Source organism: Ammodytes marinus (genome assembly GCF_949987685.1).
Source record: "Ammodytes marinus genome assembly, chromosome: 7".
NCBI lineage: Eukaryota > Metazoa > Chordata > Actinopteri > Uranoscopiformes > Ammodytidae > Ammodytes > Ammodytes marinus.
In genome coordinates this window covers 28,640,278-28,661,138 of record NC_137211.1, presented here as the reverse complement: position 1 = coordinate 28,661,138, position 20,861 = coordinate 28,640,278, and the positions used below count along the sequence as shown (strand labels likewise).

General features: G+C 42.0%; 1 protein-coding gene across 1 annotated transcript; it reads right to left on the bottom strand.

The window, feature by feature from the left end:
• Positions 1-995: 995 nt before the first annotated feature.
• Positions 996-20,629, bottom strand: gabrd (gamma-aminobutyric acid type A receptor subunit delta). The gene is made up of 9 exons (XM_080030852.1): positions 20,508-20,629; positions 11,646-11,761; positions 9,069-9,136; positions 6,815-7,035; positions 4,759-4,841; positions 4,414-4,551; positions 3,763-3,918; positions 2,903-3,114; positions 996-1,760 (listed from the first exon to the last, which is right to left on the bottom strand). The coding sequence occupies exons 1-9, from the start codon at positions 20,573-20,575 to the stop codon at positions 1,419-1,421; spliced, it is 1,404 nt and encodes a 467-aa protein (XP_079886978.1). The 5' UTR covers positions 20,576-20,629; the 3' UTR covers positions 996-1,418.
• Between the last annotated feature and the right edge of the window lie 232 nt (positions 20,630-20,861).

The window sequence follows — 20,861 nt, the reverse complement described above, 5'->3', positions numbered from 1 at the left end:
GTGTATGTGTGTGTGTACCATATTCCCTGTAAACATAATTTGGTTTTCATTTCATTTCTTCCTATAGTGATTATTTCATATAGCTTGTTCTATGTAATAATTTGTTTCATATTTGTTGATAGCTGTCCTGTGTGTGTGTGTGTGTGTGTGTGTGTGTGTGTGTGTATGTGTGTGTGTGTGTGTGTGTGTGTGTGTGTGTTTGTGTGCGTGCGTGCGTGCGTGTGTGCGTGTGTGTGTGTGTGTGTGTGTGTGTGGGCTACAGCTGCATTTCATTGTGCAATCCTGCATTGTGTAATGTGCCATGGAGCCTCTTCACCCCTCACTTTCCCCGCAATTAATTTACAAGTTCAGACAAAGGACAGTCACGAGTCTGAATTTATTAATAGAGAACAATTCTTCACCTCTTTCAGCTGGACATAAAAGTTCATTATTCATAATACCTCAAATTACAGCCTTTTTTTTGGAGCCTTCTCCTCGTAATAATAATATTCGCTGCAGCTTGTACTTTTACTTTACGAGACCATCATGCACTGACTGAATTGTATCTGCCAGAAGGGATTGCGGCACTATTTCAACTTTTGTTCACACCCAACAACCGTTTGGATCTCAGGATCATGACTGTTCGAAGCCAGCAGAGAGAGAGAGAGAGAGAGAGAGAGAGAGAGAGAGAGAGAGAGAGAGAGAGAGAGAGAGAGAAACACACACACACAGGTGGTGGAAGAAGTCCTTTAATGGTGAGGAAACAGGCAGAACTGGCAGAAGGAGATAAGACACTCCAGACGGTCTCCTTAACAAAAAAAGTGAATTGAAAAAAAAAACTGGAAAAAAAGAAATGGGTGGAGGACCCAATGGAGCCAGGAGGGGTTGGCAATGGCCGGGGGGGGGGGGGGGGGGTGAGTGAGTTATCAGCCATGCAGAATAGTAGTGCACCTCATCTTGTTATCCTCTAGACTGGGTGGCGCTTTTTTTGTTGCTTTTTGGAGATAACAGGCGGTCCACTCCGGATTGTGGCTTTAAGTCAGTTCAGCTAACTATAGGCTTATTTGTCTTAGCAAGATGTGTGAGCTTGTCAGTACCACAGGGATTCAAGCAAGGATGATTCGTCCTTAGTGTCCTGTGTTGAGTTCCAATGGAAAAATGTGATTGTTGGTTTAAATTGCATTCACTGCGTATGGCAACCTTTCATACAGTTACATCTCCGTATTTTGTATTTAAAGAAATGAAGTCCTGTTAACGCTTTCTTTATACACGCACAACTACTTCCATTAATTACCATATTTCCATATTCCATACAACCAGCGGTCTGTTATGCCAGCATTGAGGTGGGCACAGCTCCAGTAGCTTCTTCTATTTATATATACAGCCCCTGGTCGGCAAACTATAATTGGCACAAACCCTCTACTACCTCCCTCCCTGCTTCACATGGTGTACGCGACCCAGTAGATGACGTTGACCACGGCGAAGGTGAAAGGGAAGACGGCGCGGGCGTAGATGTCGATGGTGTCTGCGTCGATGGGTTTGCAGACACACTTGGAGCAGCATTTCTTCTCCCTGTCCCCCTTAGAGGATCCTTCATCGGTCTGCCTGGATCTCCTCCTGCGGGGCTCCTCCTCCCCCCCGCACCCCCCTCCCTCCCCGGGGATCTCACTGCCCGAACGCTGGCTCCGGCCCTGGCGGCTTGATATCATCACGCTCTGGTTCATGCCGGTGACAGACAGAGAGAAGAGGACCATAGCCTGCTTGCCGTTCTTCACAATGGACTGTGTGTGAGAGAGAGAGAGAGAGAGAGAGAGAGAGAGAGAGAGAGGGCATGTCAGTGGTTTCTGAGCATTTAACCTGGAAGAGTGAAGTCATTTAGAATCAAATATTTGACAGAAATCTGATCATTAATAATAATTAAATATCTATTTGTATTTTCAGTGGATTTGATGTAATGTGGATGATATAAGAAAAGATGATAAAGAAGATATATATTTTACAAAAAGACAGTAGCTGTGATTCATTCAGACTATTGTCTAGGATCAATAATAATGATGGAGCAATACTATTACAAACATGCTTTGCAACAATTTCTTTGTATTAGAAATTCCATCACATCCCATAAAAATCCCCCAAAACCTCATTGGACAGATAACAGTGAATCACTTTCCACTTTTCATTAAAGCACCTCTCGTTTCACCGTGTTACAGGGATCACTGAGGACTTTTCACTCCTTTTACAACACCATAGAAGTACTTGATACATTTTATAAGAGCAATCAAAATTATTTAAATCCAGAGGCATGGCGTTTTTACTGTCTGCATGTGTGCATTAGAAGCATTTGGACCATTTCAGCATATTTAAAAAAAAAAAAAAAAAAACACAGCTGTTCCTAAATCTTCAATATTAAAGAAAACTGTGGTTTATTTTATCTTGGGATGTTGCTGCAACATTGGTAAGTCCTTACCGTCATCGTAGTTTTACCAACAACAGCAATGCATTCTGGGTCTCCACACACTTTCAATCACACTAAAACCGCTCACTTCACTCATCTTTGGACACCTCATCATTTGTGTCAGCATTAGATAATATTCTTCACTTAATTTCAATGTTCAATCCCCCCCAAAAAAAATGCATCAAGTCAATGTTTGTCTTTGAAAATATTCCTCCGTAAGATGTTCTGTAAATGAACAGAAAGGCAAATAAACAGTAAGATAAAACACAGCCTAACACCCTGAAGGGAAATCTACCTGTTTCCCATTCTGCTGTGGAGAGATAAATTGTCTTACTGAAGGTTAGTGGGATGGATGCTTGGCAACAGCGGAGGTCTGGAGCCCGGCCCATGGTCTATATTTGACGCCCCCACCCCTCTGGACTGTACCTTTGTTGTCTGCTGGTGGGAGGGTATGATTGATTTGCTCACCTCCGAGCTGAGCTTGTTGGCCTTGGTCTTGGCCTTCTCTTTGAGTCGGTAGTCGGCGTTGTAGTGAGCGAAAGCATACTCAATGAGCGCAGCGAACACAAAGACATAGCAGATCCAGAAGTACACGTCCAAGGCCTTGATGGCTGAGGCTCGAGGCAGGGAGGAGCGGGCGCTTACCATCAGCGTGGTCATGGTGAGAACAGTCGTGATCCCTGTGGAAAGAAACACAGGCAAAAAGTACAATGCAGGGTGATGTGCAGTTTGCCATTGCTATAATGGATAGCAGTGTCAGTCTGTCGGCCAGTTGGTCCACCAAATTAATATGGGTCTCCATACACCTTCACCTTTCTGAAAACCTATGTTCAAAACCCCCCCAGTCAGATTTCTCTCCCTTACACCCCCCTCATTACCAACCTCACTTAGCACACCTCCAGTTCTAGATTGTATTGTTGTTGAACGTTCTATCTATCCAACTTACCAAGCTGCACTTTGTCCCCCACAAGACCACACAATACTTAGATGGCTTGACAGTCTTATACAGCTCCGGAAGAAATTAAGAGACCAGCGGATTTTTCTTAAATCTTTATCTCTACGCTACTTATTGAAAATGCTCTAAATAACAATATTTTTATTGTGAATTTGGTAGAAATGTTGTCAGTAGTTTATTTTACAAAATCAAAATGTTAATTTTAATCAAACATATGCCTCTGAAGAGTAAAACAAGAGACACTGAAAATTTGGAGTGGTCTCTTAATTTTTTCCGGAGCTGTAGATAAATAAACACCAACTTGATACCCCTTTTAAAATAAAATGTTGGGAGTTAACGTAAACAGACCCAACCCAATCAAACTAATACCAACCTAAAGATACACGAGCAGGCACCGCTGTTTGGCTGATCCAAAAGGACACCCAGGACATGGCAACCAGTAATATGGAAGGCATGTAGGACTGGATGATGTAGACGCCTCGATTACGCCTCAGCTCGAAGCGGAGACTGAGCCTCGGAAATCGTCCCGCTGGGAAGCACAAAACAGAAACCACGTTTAATTGCTTTGCTGAAGAAGCTAATTATCCTCTATGAGAATAACCAATTGTTCTTCACAGACACTGATACGATACAATGTCTGTCTGCTCACTTGGTGGTAAAGCTACTGTATAGAAACATAGGTCTATCATTGCAAAGTGCATTTTCCCAGCAGCTACGGCCATGATCTCCTAAAACAACCTCCTGCCTGGCTCAGCATGCAAGACTGACTTGATCCATTCCTTCTGAGCATAGAATATAAGCACAGAAGGGCCTGAAGTGAGAAATGGAAAATAATAAAAAAATAAAAAAGAAGAAGAAGAAAACTTTCTTCAAAAAGAATGTGCAGAGGTTTCTATCAGAGAAAGGCAAGTCAAGTCCAAGAATTCAGAATAATACAAAAATAATAAAATACAAGGCATGCAGGGGAGGCTTTCAGACTGACAGTCTGGCATTAACAACTGAAGGGGGGGAGATGGCGGCTCACCAGATTTGAAGTTCATCATCTCAGTGACAAAGCGGTAGTCTGTGATGGTGAACTGGGAGAGCTCCAGTTTGTCCAGGCCGTGGATGTGTGTCTGACTCTCTGACCAGTGGTACACGATGTCCTCTGAGGAGTAACCGTCTACCAATGGAAGACAATGGAGATTTGTATCAGTGCAGTATACGGTAACGTTTTTTTCTATACAAGCCCTGAGGAAGGGACGAAGCCTGTAGCACTTCCCTACATGCCATTTTCCTTGAAGTGACATATACGCATCAAAATAAATCAGGATGCATGTGCGAAGTAATTTTTCTTTTTTAAAAGACGTTACTTGAATCACCGACTTACAGCTTTCCAGGTCCAGCATGCACTCCTGTTCATCCATGGGGTACTTGGTCAGGTCCATGTCACACGCAACTGTTGAAGTGATTCTAAAAAAAGAAGGGGGAAAAAACTGCCGGGTTTATCAAAACACAATGTAGAATATTATATATCTCTCTTAGTCATTGTTTGTCTGGAAGCTCCTTGTTCCCTTTTTCAAGTTGCTTTTAAGAAATGTCCTAAAGGTGCGAACACACTACACGCGTTACCCGCGTAAGATTTACGTGCGTAACGCAGCTAAAATGTTGCTTGATCGTTTTGTGTCAAAAATGGTTCTACGCGCGTAACGTGCCTAGTCTCCCTCCCGATATTGTATTTCCCCTAATTAACCATGGCTGCGATCAGACCCGACCCGACACAACAGCGTGCATGTCCGCACAAAAACAACAACAACACGGCCAACAACTGTTACTGTGCCAAAAGACAAACTGAACAGCACAAATAGCCTAGCATTAAAACAGCATTGCATATTCACGGCAGCTACTTAACAAACACAGTTACAGCAGCATCGGTGCACGGCGGCACAACATAAAGCCAAGTAGCCAACAATAGCCTACCTGGCTGTGAAAGGGGACCGTGGCTGGCGTAGATCAACACCGGTGCTTCGTTGTACTCGTTGTGAAAGTCCCCCGGACAAAGCCGTCATGTTTGGGTTCATAATATGAGGCGCTAGCCGCCCGCACACAACCGGGTGAGTTAACTAATGCTATACGGCGCTAACTTGTTTTATCGGCTAAAGGACATGCCGCACATATTCACTGAATTAACCAGGAAGTCCATTCTCCTGGTTTACTCTCCCCACGTCTTCTATTCCCGAGCTGCTGTCATACAGCACCGGCTCGGCTGCCTGCAATACATTTTCCTCCTCGGTGTCTCTCATCAGCCTCTGTGTACAGTACACTGTTCTCCGACCGTGCCAATGTATGTGACGTCGGGTCAAGCCCAACGCTGATTGGCCAACGCGGCTAATCGTCATGCGTAGGAGCGTAAAAAGTTAAATTTTTTGAACTCCGCTCGTAGCTGCGTAGGCGCGTAGGTGCGTATATACGCGGCTCATACGCGGCTAACACAGCTAAAATGTTGCTTTAGCGCGAGTGACGCATCTACGCGCCATGTACGCGCGTAAACCAATGGTTCCCTATGGAAACATAGCCGATTGTATACGCGTCTGTACACGTGTAACGCGTGTAGTGTGTTCGCACCTTAAGATCTAAAAAACCTTTGACCGGCGCTATTTATGTATTTATGAATTAATTTGATTGATTGTTTGTGTGTTTGTTTGTTTATTTTGGCAACATAACCAGGAACTAACACAAAGTTAAAGGAATACTTCACCCATACGGAACCAGCGTTCTATCATTATAAAATCACTATTACAATATAATGAATGAGGTTTTTCTTTCCTCAGTCTTCCCTCAGTCTTCCCTTGGCCCAGTTGTCCTGTTAATCCTGACCCTTACTGTGATGTCACAGTAAGGAAAATGTAGGGTTAGACAGTGAGACCATAAAACACTTTCTGCCTTTTCTCAGGCTAGGATGATCCGATTTCAATTTTTTTTGCACATTTATACTACATAGGATCTCAGAGTTCAATACACCTTCATATTCCAACCGGTGAAGTAGGCCTTTAAATGTCAACTCATTATCGAACAGCCACTCATCTATACATCCCCAGTAACATTAGAAATCACTTGGAGAGTCATGTTTTTGTGATGGATACCAGTCCAATATTCACTTTACCTATGTCTGGTTTTGTTTCCACCAACGTCTGAGAAGTAAACCCTGGCAATTAAGTGGCCAAAAAGGCTCCAACAATTTCACCAGCAAGTCGTCCGGTTGCCTAAACTTAACCAAACAGTAACCCATAGAGGTGGCACATTAGAAAAATGCATAGTTCTTAAAGACTATACCCTAAAATAAACTTCAAAAACTGTGTGGTATGTATGGATGTAAGGGCCCCAATAAGAGTATTTCTCCCCCAGAGTCTTGTGCTCTACGCCCCCTGGTTCCATGAAGCTCCTACCGGCTGCTGTATAGAATGACTCCGTTTGGCTGCAGGCGGATCAGCTTGTTCTCCACGGTGACATCGTGGAACCAGGCAGATTTGGCGTTGACTATGAAGGTGTCGGGCACCCACAGCTTGTCCACGAAGCGACTGTCCAGCCCCAGAGTCTTGTTGGTGTGGTTGTAGGACAAGCGGTCGTCACGCCAGCTCTGCCGCAGGAACACAGTCATGGTGTAGTCCTGCCAGGGAACCACACGCAACACACACAACACACACACACACACACACACACAAACACAATGCAAGGCCCATGAGTCATGAGCATGAGCATCACTAAAGGAAAACAAACATGTCCTACGTTTGGTTTATACTATGCAAAGTCCATGAGAGTATCAAATCATCTGACAACTCAGCCAATGTGTCACACATGTTCACACACTGAGAACTACTTTCCAAAACCCTCCACAGTACAGGGATAAATTAGGATTATGCTAATATAAAAAATATTTGATCTGCAATGCACTCGTGACGTCGAGGGATAGCTGATAGCTGAAGGGAGATAGAGAATCTCAATGTACAGTATCTCACAAAAGTGAGTACACCCCTCACATTTCTTCACATTTTTCTTTATATCTTTCCATGGGACAACACTGAAGAAATGACACTTTGATACAATGTAAAGTAGTCAGTGTACAGCTTGTATAACAGTGTAAATTTACTGTCCCCTCAAAATAACCTGACACACAGCCATTAATGTCTAAACTGCTGGCAACAAAAGTGAGTACACCCCTTAGAAAAAAATTACAAATTGGGCCCAAAGTGTAAATATTTTGTGTGGCCACCATTATTTTCCAGCACTGCCTTAACCCTCTTGGGCATGTAGTTCACTAGAGCTTCACAGGTTGCAACTGGAACCCTCTTCCACCCATTTATGACAGCATCACAGAGCTGGTGGATATTAAAGACCTTGCACTCCTCCACCTTCTGTTTGAGGATGCCCCAAAGATGCTCAATAGGGTTTAGGTCTGGAGACATGCTTGGCCAGGCCATAACCTTTACCCTCAGCTTTTTTAGCAAGCCACTGGTCGTCTTGGAGGTGTGTTTGGGGTCGTTATCATGTTGCAATACCACCCTGCGGCCCAGTTTACGAAGGTTGAGTGCACGTGGTCAGCGTCGTACACAGAGGTTGGCTTTGGAAAATAGACGTATGAGTGCTGCCAGCATTGCTGAAGGGCTTGAAGGGGTGGGGGGTCAACCTGTCAGTGCTCAGACCATACGCCGCACTCTGCATCATATTGGTCTGCATGGCTGTCATTCCAGAAGGAAGCCTATTCTAAAGATGATGCACAAGAAACCCCACAAAAAGTTTGCTGAAGACAAACAGACTACGGACATGGATTACTGCAACCATGTCCTGTGGTCTGATGAGACCAAAATACATTTATTTGGTTCAGATGGTGTTAAGAGTGTGGAGCGGCAACCAGGTGAGGAGTACAAAGACAAGTGTGTCTTGCCTAGAGTCAAGCATGGTGGTTGGAGTGTCATGGTCTGGGGCTGCATGAGTGCTGCCAGCACTGGGGATCTACAGTTCATTGAATTCTAACATGTACTGTGACATACTGAAGCAGAGCATGATCCCCTCCATTCATAAACTGGGCCGCAGGGCAGTACTGCAACATGATAACGACCCCAAACACACCTCCGAACGACCACTGGCTTGCTAAAGAAGCTGAGGGTAAAGGTTATGGACTGGCCAAGCATGTCTCCAGTCTTAAACCCTATTGAGCATCTTTGGGGCATCCTCAAACGGGAGATGGAGGAGCGCAAGGACTCTAATATCCACCAGCTCCTTGATGTCGTCATGAATGGGTAGAAGAGGGTTCCAGTTGCAACCTGTGAAGCTCTAGTGAACTACATGCCCAAGAGGGTTAAGGCAGTGATAGAAAATAATGATGGCAAAACAAAATATTGACACTTTGGGCCCAATTTGGAAAATTTTTCTTAGGGGTGTACTCACTTTTGTTGCCAACAGTTTAGACATTAATGGCTGTGTGTCGAGTTATTTTGAGGGGACAGTAAATTTACACTGTTATACAAGCTGTACACTGACTACTTGACATTGTATCAAAGTGTCATTTATTCAGTGTTGTCGCATGGAAAGATATAATGAAATATTTGAAGAAATGTTAGGGGTGTACTCACTTTTGTGAGATACTGTAGATGGGAGAATGGAGTTTAAAAAAAAGAAAAATCAGGTGAAAGTATACTTTACCATGTTGGCCTCAGAGATGTGGTCAATGCTGGCCACTTCAATAGCCATGGCCACATTCACTGGTGGACCTGCATGGGGGAGAAGTGAGAAAAGAAAGCCAAGCTGCACCCCTCCCCCTCCCCCTCTCACACACACACACACACACACGCACCTTCCCTGCTCGTTCTGAATCCATCGGTCCCTCCCTCACCCATCTGTTTGCCTCCCGCTAATACCCATCCACCCACGTCTCAAACACTCCTACAGTGCATAGAGATTAAGCATTATGCAGTTTAAACCATGGTAAGTGGCACATCACACTGTGGGCATTCATAAACAGCGCTGGGGCTTTTCATGGACTCGCACAGAGTGAGCTTCTGCCTACGTTCAAGCACACACACACACACACACACACACACACGCACACACGCACACACACACACACACACACACACACACACACACACACACACACACACACACACACACACACTTCTTTTTTGGCGTGTCCCACTCAACAGTTTGCCATATGATTAGCATGGAGCGGCCTCTGTGATCGGATGCTGGAGGGCAGAAACTACAGGGGAGCTCACTGATGCGCAACATAAAAAGGCTATTTATATTGAACATTAAGGAATCATACAATGCCATTCCCCGCCATTCAACACCTTCCCCTTCACAATTTCAAAGCAAATCATATTCAACTACTGGCCAAATACTCTATGCATATAGTGTGAGCTGATTTACAATGGGGCCCTGTTTATGGTGCTCCAAAAGGCCACAAAGAGAAAGTTTTTAGAAGGTTACACACCTGATGCAATAACAAGAATGTTTTACAATAGTATCCTCCAGCGGATTAATTGTACATTTGTAAGAAGATACACTATTTACAAATGTATGTTTACTACTAAGAACATGGAAAGTTCAGCTTTGGATAAGACTACTTGAAGAACAATATTGTAAAGTCAACGTGGCATAGTTTAAGTTTCAAATAAATGACGTGAACATTACATTAAAAAATATGTCCACAGATATGTTTTGCAATCTAGAAATGATTGTAGCAGAATATTCAGGCCAATTCACTTGTATTGATTACCTGTAATTTACAACTGCAGTTAGCTCAAGAGTGCCTTGATATATAGCAGGGAGTTTATTATGGAAAATATAGAATTTGTGATATTCTGTAATACGGCCCTAGGTCTGGACTATACTCTGAAATACTGTGGCCAAGATGGCTCAAAAGAGGTGAAGATTCTCTTTCTTTAATTTGCAAAACAATTCCCTAACATGGTTGGTTAAGCTCTCTCAGCCATAGTGAGTGTCTATTTAATTATACATTTTTTAACTCTTGACTTTGGCACAGAACATGCTCTGTGTTGTTTGTATGGGAGCCATGCAATTTTTTTCCACTGCAGTGATTTAGTCTGGACAAAAGCCTCTGCAAAGTGAATATAATGTAACGCAAATGGATGTCATGTAAAAATATTTTCCCAAGCACAATGGGATTCAGAAATCCCATTGTGACGATTTTGTTCACAAATGTGGTTCCCAAATCTGCAAAAGAAAAACAATTTTGTGCACCCTTGGATTTTTGAGATGTGCCCCACAGCAAGGTTGGTTGAACAAAAGAAAAGAATAAATTAAATTATCAAAAAATATTATATATACTTCTTATGGATGTCTCGCAAGTATATCTAAAACATTTTCATACAAATAATTGGTCATTTACTTAAATTTTTGCTCATGTGGAATATTCAGATTGCTTCAAAAACTGATTCATAAATGACATTCCTTCAAAGTAATATTTGTCAATGTATCATTGTCATGATGCAAAACACATCTATGAAACCTTTTTTTTCTCTTTATGTAAATTTCACATTTATTTGATGTTAAATGCAACAAATATAACTCCTCCAAACCAAGAGAACTGTGGGATGGGCATTGAATGAAGGGAAATATCCCCCAAATTACAGACATGATTCCTCAGTGGTCACTATAATGTAACATCCATAAGAATGCAGCCACCACACATGATGCTGTGTCATGATGGTACGGGTATAGGCGTGTTTGTTGTGCACAGAGCGGCGGGGGGGGGCGCGTGTGTGTGGCGATCCAATACTCCTCCTGCTCCACATTTTCACCGTTTTTTGCTCAGCTGAGTTAAGCTGTGAGATTGAGAAATCTATCTCTGTGGACATTGGATGTTTCACATCTTGCAGCCATTCTTAGCAAAGTCCCCCATGACGGGCGGCTCATATTCTTTGCACCACCCAGCTCTCTTTTTTGTCTTATTTGTCCTCCATAATCCCCTCAGCAAAGCTTCTCTTCACCTGAAGGTGTTTTTGAATCACCTTACTGAAGAGACAAAGCAAGTATTTACATGGGGTAAATATGGCTTTGTTCTAATGTCGTACAAGGATAAAAAAATAAAAACATAAAGAGAAGTCAACTGAAGATAATGGACTTGGAAAAATGAAATGTTTGAATTTCATCCAAGTTGCAGTAACCTAGGTGTTTTGGGGTGATGCTAAGGATGGCTGTAAATGTGAGGGGGTGAAATGCAACCCAATGCCACAAGCAGTAGATCTCATTACTCACCTCCTATCCCAGGGCGAAAATTTCTGGCATAGCCCTTCATTAACTCATCCAGGTTAGGTAACCAGGATATTTGAATGTCTGAACCTACATAGTCCCCAATGTCACTCAGCATGGCCCTAGGAGGAGACAGACAAACACAGCAGTCTTCAGAGGGTCGGCCCATATACACCGTGGTGTCCACAGGAAACCCTTTGCTGGCCGGCAGAGGCCCACAGACAGTGTGGAAGGGACACACACACATACTTTATATATAGAAATGCAATCCTCCAGGTAGGAGACAGTATAAGTTGTCGGTCTGGAAGAAAACTGCTTGTCAACTGAAGAAAAAGCATTAGAACATTATAAAAGGAATCCAAAGTTTCTCAAACATTTCTGCTTAACGGGTAAATAGAGTAAAATATTTTTACTTCTAGATATCATCATGGAACTTTGACTGTTCATGATTCACATTAAAACTAGACATTTTTATTATTTAAAAAAAATCTGAAATGTTTGAATACATTTGGCAATATCAATAATAACGTGCCTCTCTGGACCAACAATCTAGATGGTGGATAAAGCCGGAGTTCAAATATTCATTTAATCTATATCAAATGATACTTAGTTCTGGATTTTCATACATCTATAAGTCACAGTAAGTACAGATGGATGTATTTGCATATGTTTTAAATAAAGAAATTAAATATGAACGATTATATTATCCTTATAGCAGCATATAATGAACATTATATATATTTTGTTAGGGATGATTTTTGCATGAAAATGATCCATTTCTATAATACTGAATCTTAGCACAAAATAAGCATCAGCTCCGTACATTTAATTATCTGTTCAGCATTTGCATACTAAAGCCCAAATTGGTTAAAGCCTGGCTGGCCTATTAGGCCATAGTCCACACAGAGTCAACAGAACCAAACGTCCCAGTGCAGCTTCAGATGTCACACAGATCAGACAGTCAGCTGCCCTCAGTCCAGCAGCCTTCTACAGCAGCTTCTCATTGGACTACACATCAGACTTTTATCCTAAACAACTTTGCAAATGTCTTTACTTTAAGACAGTGACACCTAGATTCAACCAGTCCCTATGATTTCCCCAGTCCCCTAACCTGTCAGTAGGGGAGTTATGAAGCTATTTGCTGGTAAAGGGACTTTCCCCAGGCCTGTGGGGGGCCCTCAGAGACTGCTGAAGGGCCCTCAGCCCACACTGACAGACAGCCTCACTGAAGGATTTAACAGGAGCATCACAGCTCTGATGCCACCAGGTGGCAGGTTTGCATTTCAAAACAGCGAGCCTGTCAACAGATACAGTGCAGATATACAGACCAGGGTAAGAAATTCACTTTTTTTTTACTTTTATGTTTCAGGGGCATTTTGGATAATTCCCAGGGAAATTATATCAAATATTGGGGAAAAAATTGTTTCCTCTATCAGGGTACAGTCAGCCAGGGTCTTCCAGATCAAATATATATATTTTTTAGAGCTTTTTAATACAACTTAGAAATGTAATGCCAACTGCACTCCCATAATAGTTCAAAGGATATAATGGAGGATCAGTATCGATTATATGTCCTAAAACATATTTACCAAGTGTTGCATGAAAGACCAATATTAAATTAATCTTATGAAATATTTATTTTCTTAAAATTGACATGAATTGCAATGGGAAATTAAAAAAAAATAATTATCTATTTGACCAGGGCATTAACCCGTCAAGTTCAAGGGTCATTTCAGATTTTCAGGGGCATTTTGCTACACGGCCCCGTTAATTACCTTCCCTGGTACAAAAGAAATATAGCACAGTGAGGACCTTTCTGTTGGCACTGTCATGATAGACGAGGTTTCAATGACATCATGTGATTAGATAGAAGAAGAGCTATAACACCTCTATATTCATAATGCACGCTGTGGTACAGGATCCCATTTGAGAGACAACACCGCAGTGTTGACAGAGCTGACTGACGGGCCGGCAAATAAATAAAGTGAAATAAATGAAAAGTGTTACTGACACACAGAGTCTAAAGGCAGGTGCTGGCATTGACAGGGGAAATGGACCAAATTTGGGGCTTGATGGAAGGCATTCTTAAAATTATTGACTGAATGAAAAGCTTGTTGACATAAGGGAGACATTTGAAGATTTACTACCACGTCTACATGGCAAACTGACCTGCACAGCAAAACAATATATAACAAAGAATGCTGACTTGTCCATAGAAATAGTATATGAAAGAGAAAAGAAATAGCGTTCCTTTTACGTCATTAACTGTTCCTCTGTGAATCAATTTTGCAGCGAGCGGCAGATATATTTTTAGACCGGCAATCACTGTCATGTGTGAAATAAATGGGAGCGCTGAGTGAATTAATTAATCACTCTGTGACTCCTGGATTTTCACTAATTGGCAGTTTCTAAATCTGGAAATAAAGAGCTTTTCCTTCTGTTGGCACACCAAGGTCAACCGAGCCCCCCCTTCACCCCCCCAGGCATGGTGAGACCAAGCAGTGTGTGTGGTAGTGTGTGTGTGTGTGTGTGTGTGTGTGTGTGTGTGTGTGTGTGTGTGTATGCGTGCGTGCCTGCGTGCGTGCGTGCCTGCGTGCGTGTGTGTGTGTGTGTGTGTGCGTGTGTTTCTGCTAGGGACACATTCCTAAAGTCTGACTTTTGTGACTAAATGTATTCATTTCCAGGATCCTGCTGTATTGTGTTTCTATGGTGATCACATTAATAGGCTCACAGGGATTTGACAGTGTTTTGCACACTATGCAGTAGAATCATGTCCTGTTTGATTTGACCTGTATTCAGTCCCACAATTACAATTCTACTTTGAGTTTTGGACAACGTTTTGCAAACTTTATGTCCGTTTTTTGACAGTTATTTGACCTGAAGTAGGGTTTTAATGACCAAAAAAATGCACTGTAACTGTAACACAAAGCCTAGACTCTATAAACAGGCATGTTGCAAGCTATGATGGGCCCCCTTTGTCAACATACCCTTTGTTTATACACCATTTTACAGAGTAGACCCTTGCTGTGTGAACACCAGCATATTTTTCGTTAGTGCATACACAGTATAGACAGGTATGGCGGATTGTGAAGACATGTTCACTGATTATGACAACAATCGTTCTACAGAATCGCTGACTGCACCTTTAAATGCAGCTCTCCGATAGAAAAAAAGGAATATGGCTGCATGCTGTTAAAAGACATTTACAGGGTTGAACACTTGATGGCTCTCTATGGAGACTCACTAAACTTTTGCACCGCTCTATTTTCTCATCCCACCATCCATGACGAACAGTTAAGTGTACACATTTCCAGAAGCTCCTCTTGCTTTCATTATACTGTAGGTCCCTCCAGAGGCCCGGGCCTAAACCTGTCTGTTTATGAGCTAACATTAAGCAGATGGAAAGACCAGACAGAGGAGAGAAAAGACAAGAGAGACGCAGCCTTTCTCAAAAATGGATTGTTCTTTTTTGGGAACGTAATGTGCAGCCTCTGCAGCGGACAGTAACGAGCCTAATTAGTTTTATACACTGACAAGTGCTAGTTACCTGAACACGAGCACACTGCCAGACCCCGAGCCTTACTCTGTCACTCACTCTTTCAACTGTTGAAATAAGCAGTGTGTGTGTGTGTGTGTGTGTGTGTGTGTGTGGTAATCAGAACTTAAAGAGCACATGACATAGCACTGGGTGTAGCTCAGTTTGAAGGGACTTGGCTTTAGAACCAGAGGATGGCCAATTCAAGTTCAAGCCAGTTCATTTCCTCTGCCCTGCTGAGGTGCCCTTGAGCAAGATGCCAAACTCCTAACTCCTCGGTTGCCTGACTAGGTGGGTGACTTTTTTATTATTATTGACCTGACACTTCAACATTGAGTCCCAGAATGCGACGTACTTCACAATTCAGTCAATATATTTTTTAAACAACACAGACGTATGAAACGACTTCCTCTATATCCAGTGACTTCATGAGATGAATTGAAACTGTACCAAGGAGCATTTAGGTCAACAGGAGCCCCTGTACCTGCCATCAGACCACTGCAGCTAATCAAATGCTACTGCACACCTGCTATTCCACCCCCCCCGTGCCCCCCACCCCGCTTCCCATTCAACTGGCTCTTTGTTTTCTGCTCACATGCAGTTTAAAACTCTAGTGCTGGCCTACATACAGCAATACCACAAGACTCTGTGAGAACCATACACCCAGGCCCAACCACTGCGCTACTCTGCCTGTGGATATTTAACCAGCCCATCATTTAAATGAGCCTGTGGTCCCTTTGTCTCTGTCTAGGCTTTTCTCTAATGAAGTCAGGAGAGCACAGTCACTGGCCGTGGTCTACCCGCAGGCTAAGAACGCACCATTTCAGACCACGTCTCAACAACCATTACTATCACTTACTTATCTCCCCTTTTCTTAAATAAGCTAAGCACTTGTTCTTTGGCCTTGGGTATAGCTATTTCTTTTTCTTTTTTGTTAAGACATACACTCTCTTATTTGGAGGAAATCTTGCACTTGCCCCTATGTAGTTTGGATGAATGTCTTTTTTGGAATTCACTTTGGAAAGAATTCTCTTATTTCTTTTTTCATCATGCAGTCATAATCATGTACGGAAATTATAAATATTTTGTTGTATAAAAATAATTCAATTAAAAAAAGACGTATGATTTTTTTGATTCCATATTCTTTCGATTCAATGTGGAATAAAATAATAATAATTATTCTATAATAATAATGCCTGTTAGAAGGAGTGACCTCGTCCCATCAAGTCAGCTTGGACAGTTTCAATATTATGCATACAGAGTGTATTAGTGTGTAGTAGTTTAGTGGTGCTCTAGTATTCTCTAGTATTGAAGAGCATGTAAGTTCAAATGTAGAACCAAACTCACATTTGTTGATGCTGAAAATGCAAAAGTAAACTTTTTTCTTAAAATTGGTAAGAATGGACTGAGTGGACACACTACCCTCAATATAGAGGGGACTAACTGTATTGGGAGGATTCTGATTTAGTTGATAGCCAGGACAAGGTTTTACTGTTCTACGAATTCCTTTTCTTTCATACTTGGGAGTTGACTTGAAACAGGCTGCTATGAGTTGCCGTGAAGGTTCTTTTGTATTGTCCCGGTCACATAGTCACTCTGACAGTGGGTGATTTCGGCACAGTGAGAACATGTAATGCGTTCTTCTAACATTGTTTTATTGTATTGTCTGGGTCTGCCGTGTGGTTCAGAGATCAGTTATCTCTCTAAACACTGTCTGGACCTGCTGTCCTCATAAATACACTGGAAGCTGCTGAACAGACACACAGTGTGCAGGACAAAGAGAGAGAGAGAGAGAGATGGCTAGAGGAGAAGATCTACACTGGGAAACGCTGTATGACTAACTTTCAGGTCAGTGGCTATTAGTTGTTATTTTAGAGAGCCTGAAATAACAAAGCTTCTTCCCAGAACATGAATAAAGTGACGTTTATCCTTGCGTTGATGTCATCACTGTGTGTGCAGTATCATATTGCCACACACTGCTCCTTCACGGGATGACATTCAGTAATTTGACTATGTGATGGCTTGCAGATTATACATAATATGTTTTAGGCTGGCTTTCAAAGCACTAAAAACTACAACTTGGAGTTAATATATCAAAATACATTTCTTCTATTGAGTGGCAGAGGACGTGAAAGGTCCTGCCGCTGTTGGTGTTCAACACCTACGATACCCATGCAGAGCCGGACTGAGCTGACAGAACAAATACCTCCACCCTATACCTTATCCACTGAGGATAAACCAGCCAATCAGATCATTTGCTTCAGGGAGCATTTGTAGCCAAGACCAATCAAATCTGGGCACAATGGGTTGGTATTTCCTGTATTGTTAACACTGGACCTATATGTTATATAAGTCAGTCCTATGTTGCACATATTCCACTATCAATCAGATGCAGACCGGATTTGGTGAAGTAAAATGGAAGTGACATTTAAAGGAGAAGTAAGTGATATGGTCCTTTTAGCTAACTTCCTGTCAGTGACTGCAGTTAGCAGTCCCCTCCCTCGTCCCTACGTCACCACTAGATGAACGTTCAGACATCTTCGTCAGATAGTGCCACGATGGAGAGCAGCGAGTCATCGTTCACGTTCACAGAGACCCGCCTCTTCATAGCACTCTGTCTCCTGATTGGATAAAACGAGCGGGATACTCAAAATTTAAACTGGCAATTACCATGAAGTTGAATGACTGGGAGACCTGTGTTATGAACTGTGCATACTGTTTAAGTGATTGATGTATGAATATAGAGAGATTTAACACAAATTAACAAAAAAGTATCACTTACTTCTCCTTTAAGTTGGAAAGAAAACACTTGTGAAATGTACACCACAGCAAAGGTGGCGAGGCATGACTTAGCTAAGCAACTTTTGTGAAACAGATGAACGAGGAGCTAAAAAAATAAACAGTCATTTAGCTCAGAGGGGGTGGTGGGTGAGGGGAAGGAAGCAGTTTGCAACTTTTAGTCACCAAAGACAGCAGTAATTTGTGTGTGAGTGTGTGTGTGTGTGTGTGTGTGTGTGTGTGTGTGTGTGTGTGTGTGTGTGTGTGTGTGTGTGTGTGTGTGTGTGTGTGTGTGTGTGTGTGTGTGTGTGTGTGTGTGTGTGTGTGTGTGTGTGTGTGTGTGCGTGCAAGTGAGTGAGTGAGTGAGTGAGTGAGTGAGTGAGTGAGAGAGAGAGAGAGAGAGAGAGAGAGAAAGCTTACAAAAAATAAGGTACAACAAAAAAGCCTACACTCCACATTGTAATGAGAGCTAAATAATAAAAAACAGCATTTGACTAGAGGCGGGGAAAATCCAATTACTCCCTCTGCTAGTCAGCAGCCAAGAGGGACAATAGAAGTGATCCGCAACACATTTCACCCAAAGCCTAAGCAGCTTCACCCTTTGCCCTTTTCCCATGGTGGCAATTGGCAGCATACAGTATCGGCTCAGTACTTTTAGACGCTGGTTATCCTAAGAATTGGTCACTTTTAAAAGCTTGCAGACAAAAAGCAAATTTGCATTATTGTAGCGCGCACGGATGAATGTAGGCAGGCCTCTACAAAAAAAATCACCAACATGTTTAGACACAGTTGGTTTACCCAGATGACCAAAGCCTACTGTTTTGTAAAGGGGAATTCCGTGCAAAAAGTTAATTTAGAATCCAGGGGAATGTTAATAAACAGAGGGCATAGTTGGATTCATTTTAAATGTTAGAACTGTGTAAAATAGATTGAAGGTTTCCTTAGTTTAAGAGGATCTGTTTTTTTAATAATCTGCATATATCAGTCTCAATTCACTTTTGGTCCAGAGTTCATCAGTTCATTTTTCTAAAACACATTTTGACCTATTGTATATCTAAATTGAGGTAAGAGGCACATTTTCTCCCAAGAATAAACTACTGGAAGAAATTCCTATAGCTAAATGTGCACTTACTTCACTATGTGTTATGTTATTTGTTAAGTTTTAGATGTAAAGTTCAGATAGTATTTGTATATTGTGTGAAATATAAATATATACTTTTCTTTAATGGAAATTGTAAAAGTACATAATGCAAAATGAAAGGTGTTTGTATGGAACTGCAGTATGGACAGCATACAGTACACCACAGTCAGTTATGCTGGTGCTGTAGATGCTCAGGGCATATAGTGGCATGTGACAGGAGGTATAACAACATTGCACTGCTGTCTGATGCATCTGTCTCTCTGTATCCTTCACAATGACTAACACGATGCCATGGTACAGATGCAAATTAGCTTAAAGCTATAATCTGGTATAGTGCATCAAATGGCAACATTTATGTTCTAACTGTACATTGTCCCTTTTAAATAAAGATTTTATATATATATATGGTGTGTGATTAAAATTAGAGCCCATGGCAAACATGAACTCAATAAATAGTGCCATCTACTAAAACTGCATTGTGCTTTTTTGACATTGGTGTTTTTAAACAGCACTAATAAAATGAGAAACAGAAAAGCAATGATGTGAAGTCCTTGGGAATATTGATTGAGGCATGAATAATTGGAATGATGTATTAATGAGATATGACAAAATGTATCACCCCTGGGCTGTGCAATGACCCCAGTCGGTAGGATGAGGGTTCAAATCTCCAAGTTTTGCATCTATATTGTTGCTTATATATACGTATAGCAGAGGGGGCTGCTCTGTATAAATGTAGGAATCTGCATAATGACACCATCATGATAACTGACCCTGATCGAACAGGCCTGTAGGTGGGTAAAATGTTCTGTCCCATTCACATCATCTCGAATTTGCATCTCCATATAATTAAACATGTTTAACTTTTTGCTTTTTGACTGCTGACACTATTTTGCATATATGCATTATGCAAATTAGTGTCAGCAGGTCAACGTGACTGGCACGTAAAGCAGAGGAGAAAGTCGACCTCATCTTGCGAGTGGGTGTGAGGATGAATGCAGGGCAAAGCCACATACATTCAATTGACTCATAGTTTTATGCTTACTGTACATTAATATTAATGAGGTAAAGTCGTGGGAGGCGATTCACAGCTTGGAGGATTAGGATCATACTCACTGCGATGTTTTAGCTTTTAATGATGTTGATTTTATCTAAGTGTATACGGTAGTTCATAGGCTATAACTGCTGTTTTGGTTATTATATGATTGATTGCACGTGGTTTTCCACCCATAGATGTATGAATACAATTGTCATAATTTCTTCATAATAATGGTGCTTTATCCTTATTTGCAGTGGTTATTTGCCCTTTCTGATCAGACTTACGGTGTAGCTGCTTTCTCCAACTTCCTAACTTAATTCGCCTACTGATTTATTTAATAATTTATTTGGTGTGGACGAAGCAAAGCTGTGATCTTACCAGGCGAAAAGATCCCCTCCAACGAATAGCAGAGCGAGACTCGACAGCAGGAAAGTTGGGATCTCCATTCCACACGCGTTATGAAAGATAATCGAGGGAGTGGGAAGAATAAAAAAAGAGAGACAAAGTTGTCCGTGATTGGAATCGAGGTAAACAGCCACAGAGAAAGTTGTTCTATTTTAGTGCGCTCATGTCGCGATCCGGCGCTGCCGAGGAGCAGAAAGTAAAGTGTGGCACTGCTGGATAATGTGCTGCAGATGACGGTAATGTTGACCCCATGATCGGCTGCCCAAGACCTCCGCGTCCAGGAGCGCACAGAGGAGAGCGCACCGAGGAAAAACTGCGCTTCCGACC

Bases quoted from the DNA above. Each gene is read 5' to 3' on its own strand.
- gabrd (XM_080030852.1), bottom strand. From the start codon at position 20,575: ATGGAGATCCCAACTTTCCTGCTGTCGAGTCTCGCTCTGCTATTCGTT. The intron at 9,137-11,645 runs GTGAGTAATGAG...TCCCCCATGCAG, and splicing joins TTTTCGCCCTGGGATAGGAG to GTCCACCAGTGAATGTGGCC. The intron at 3,919-4,413 runs GTGAGCCGCCAT...TGTGCTTCCCAG, and splicing joins GATGATGAACTTCAAATCTG to CGGGACGATTTCCGAGGCTC.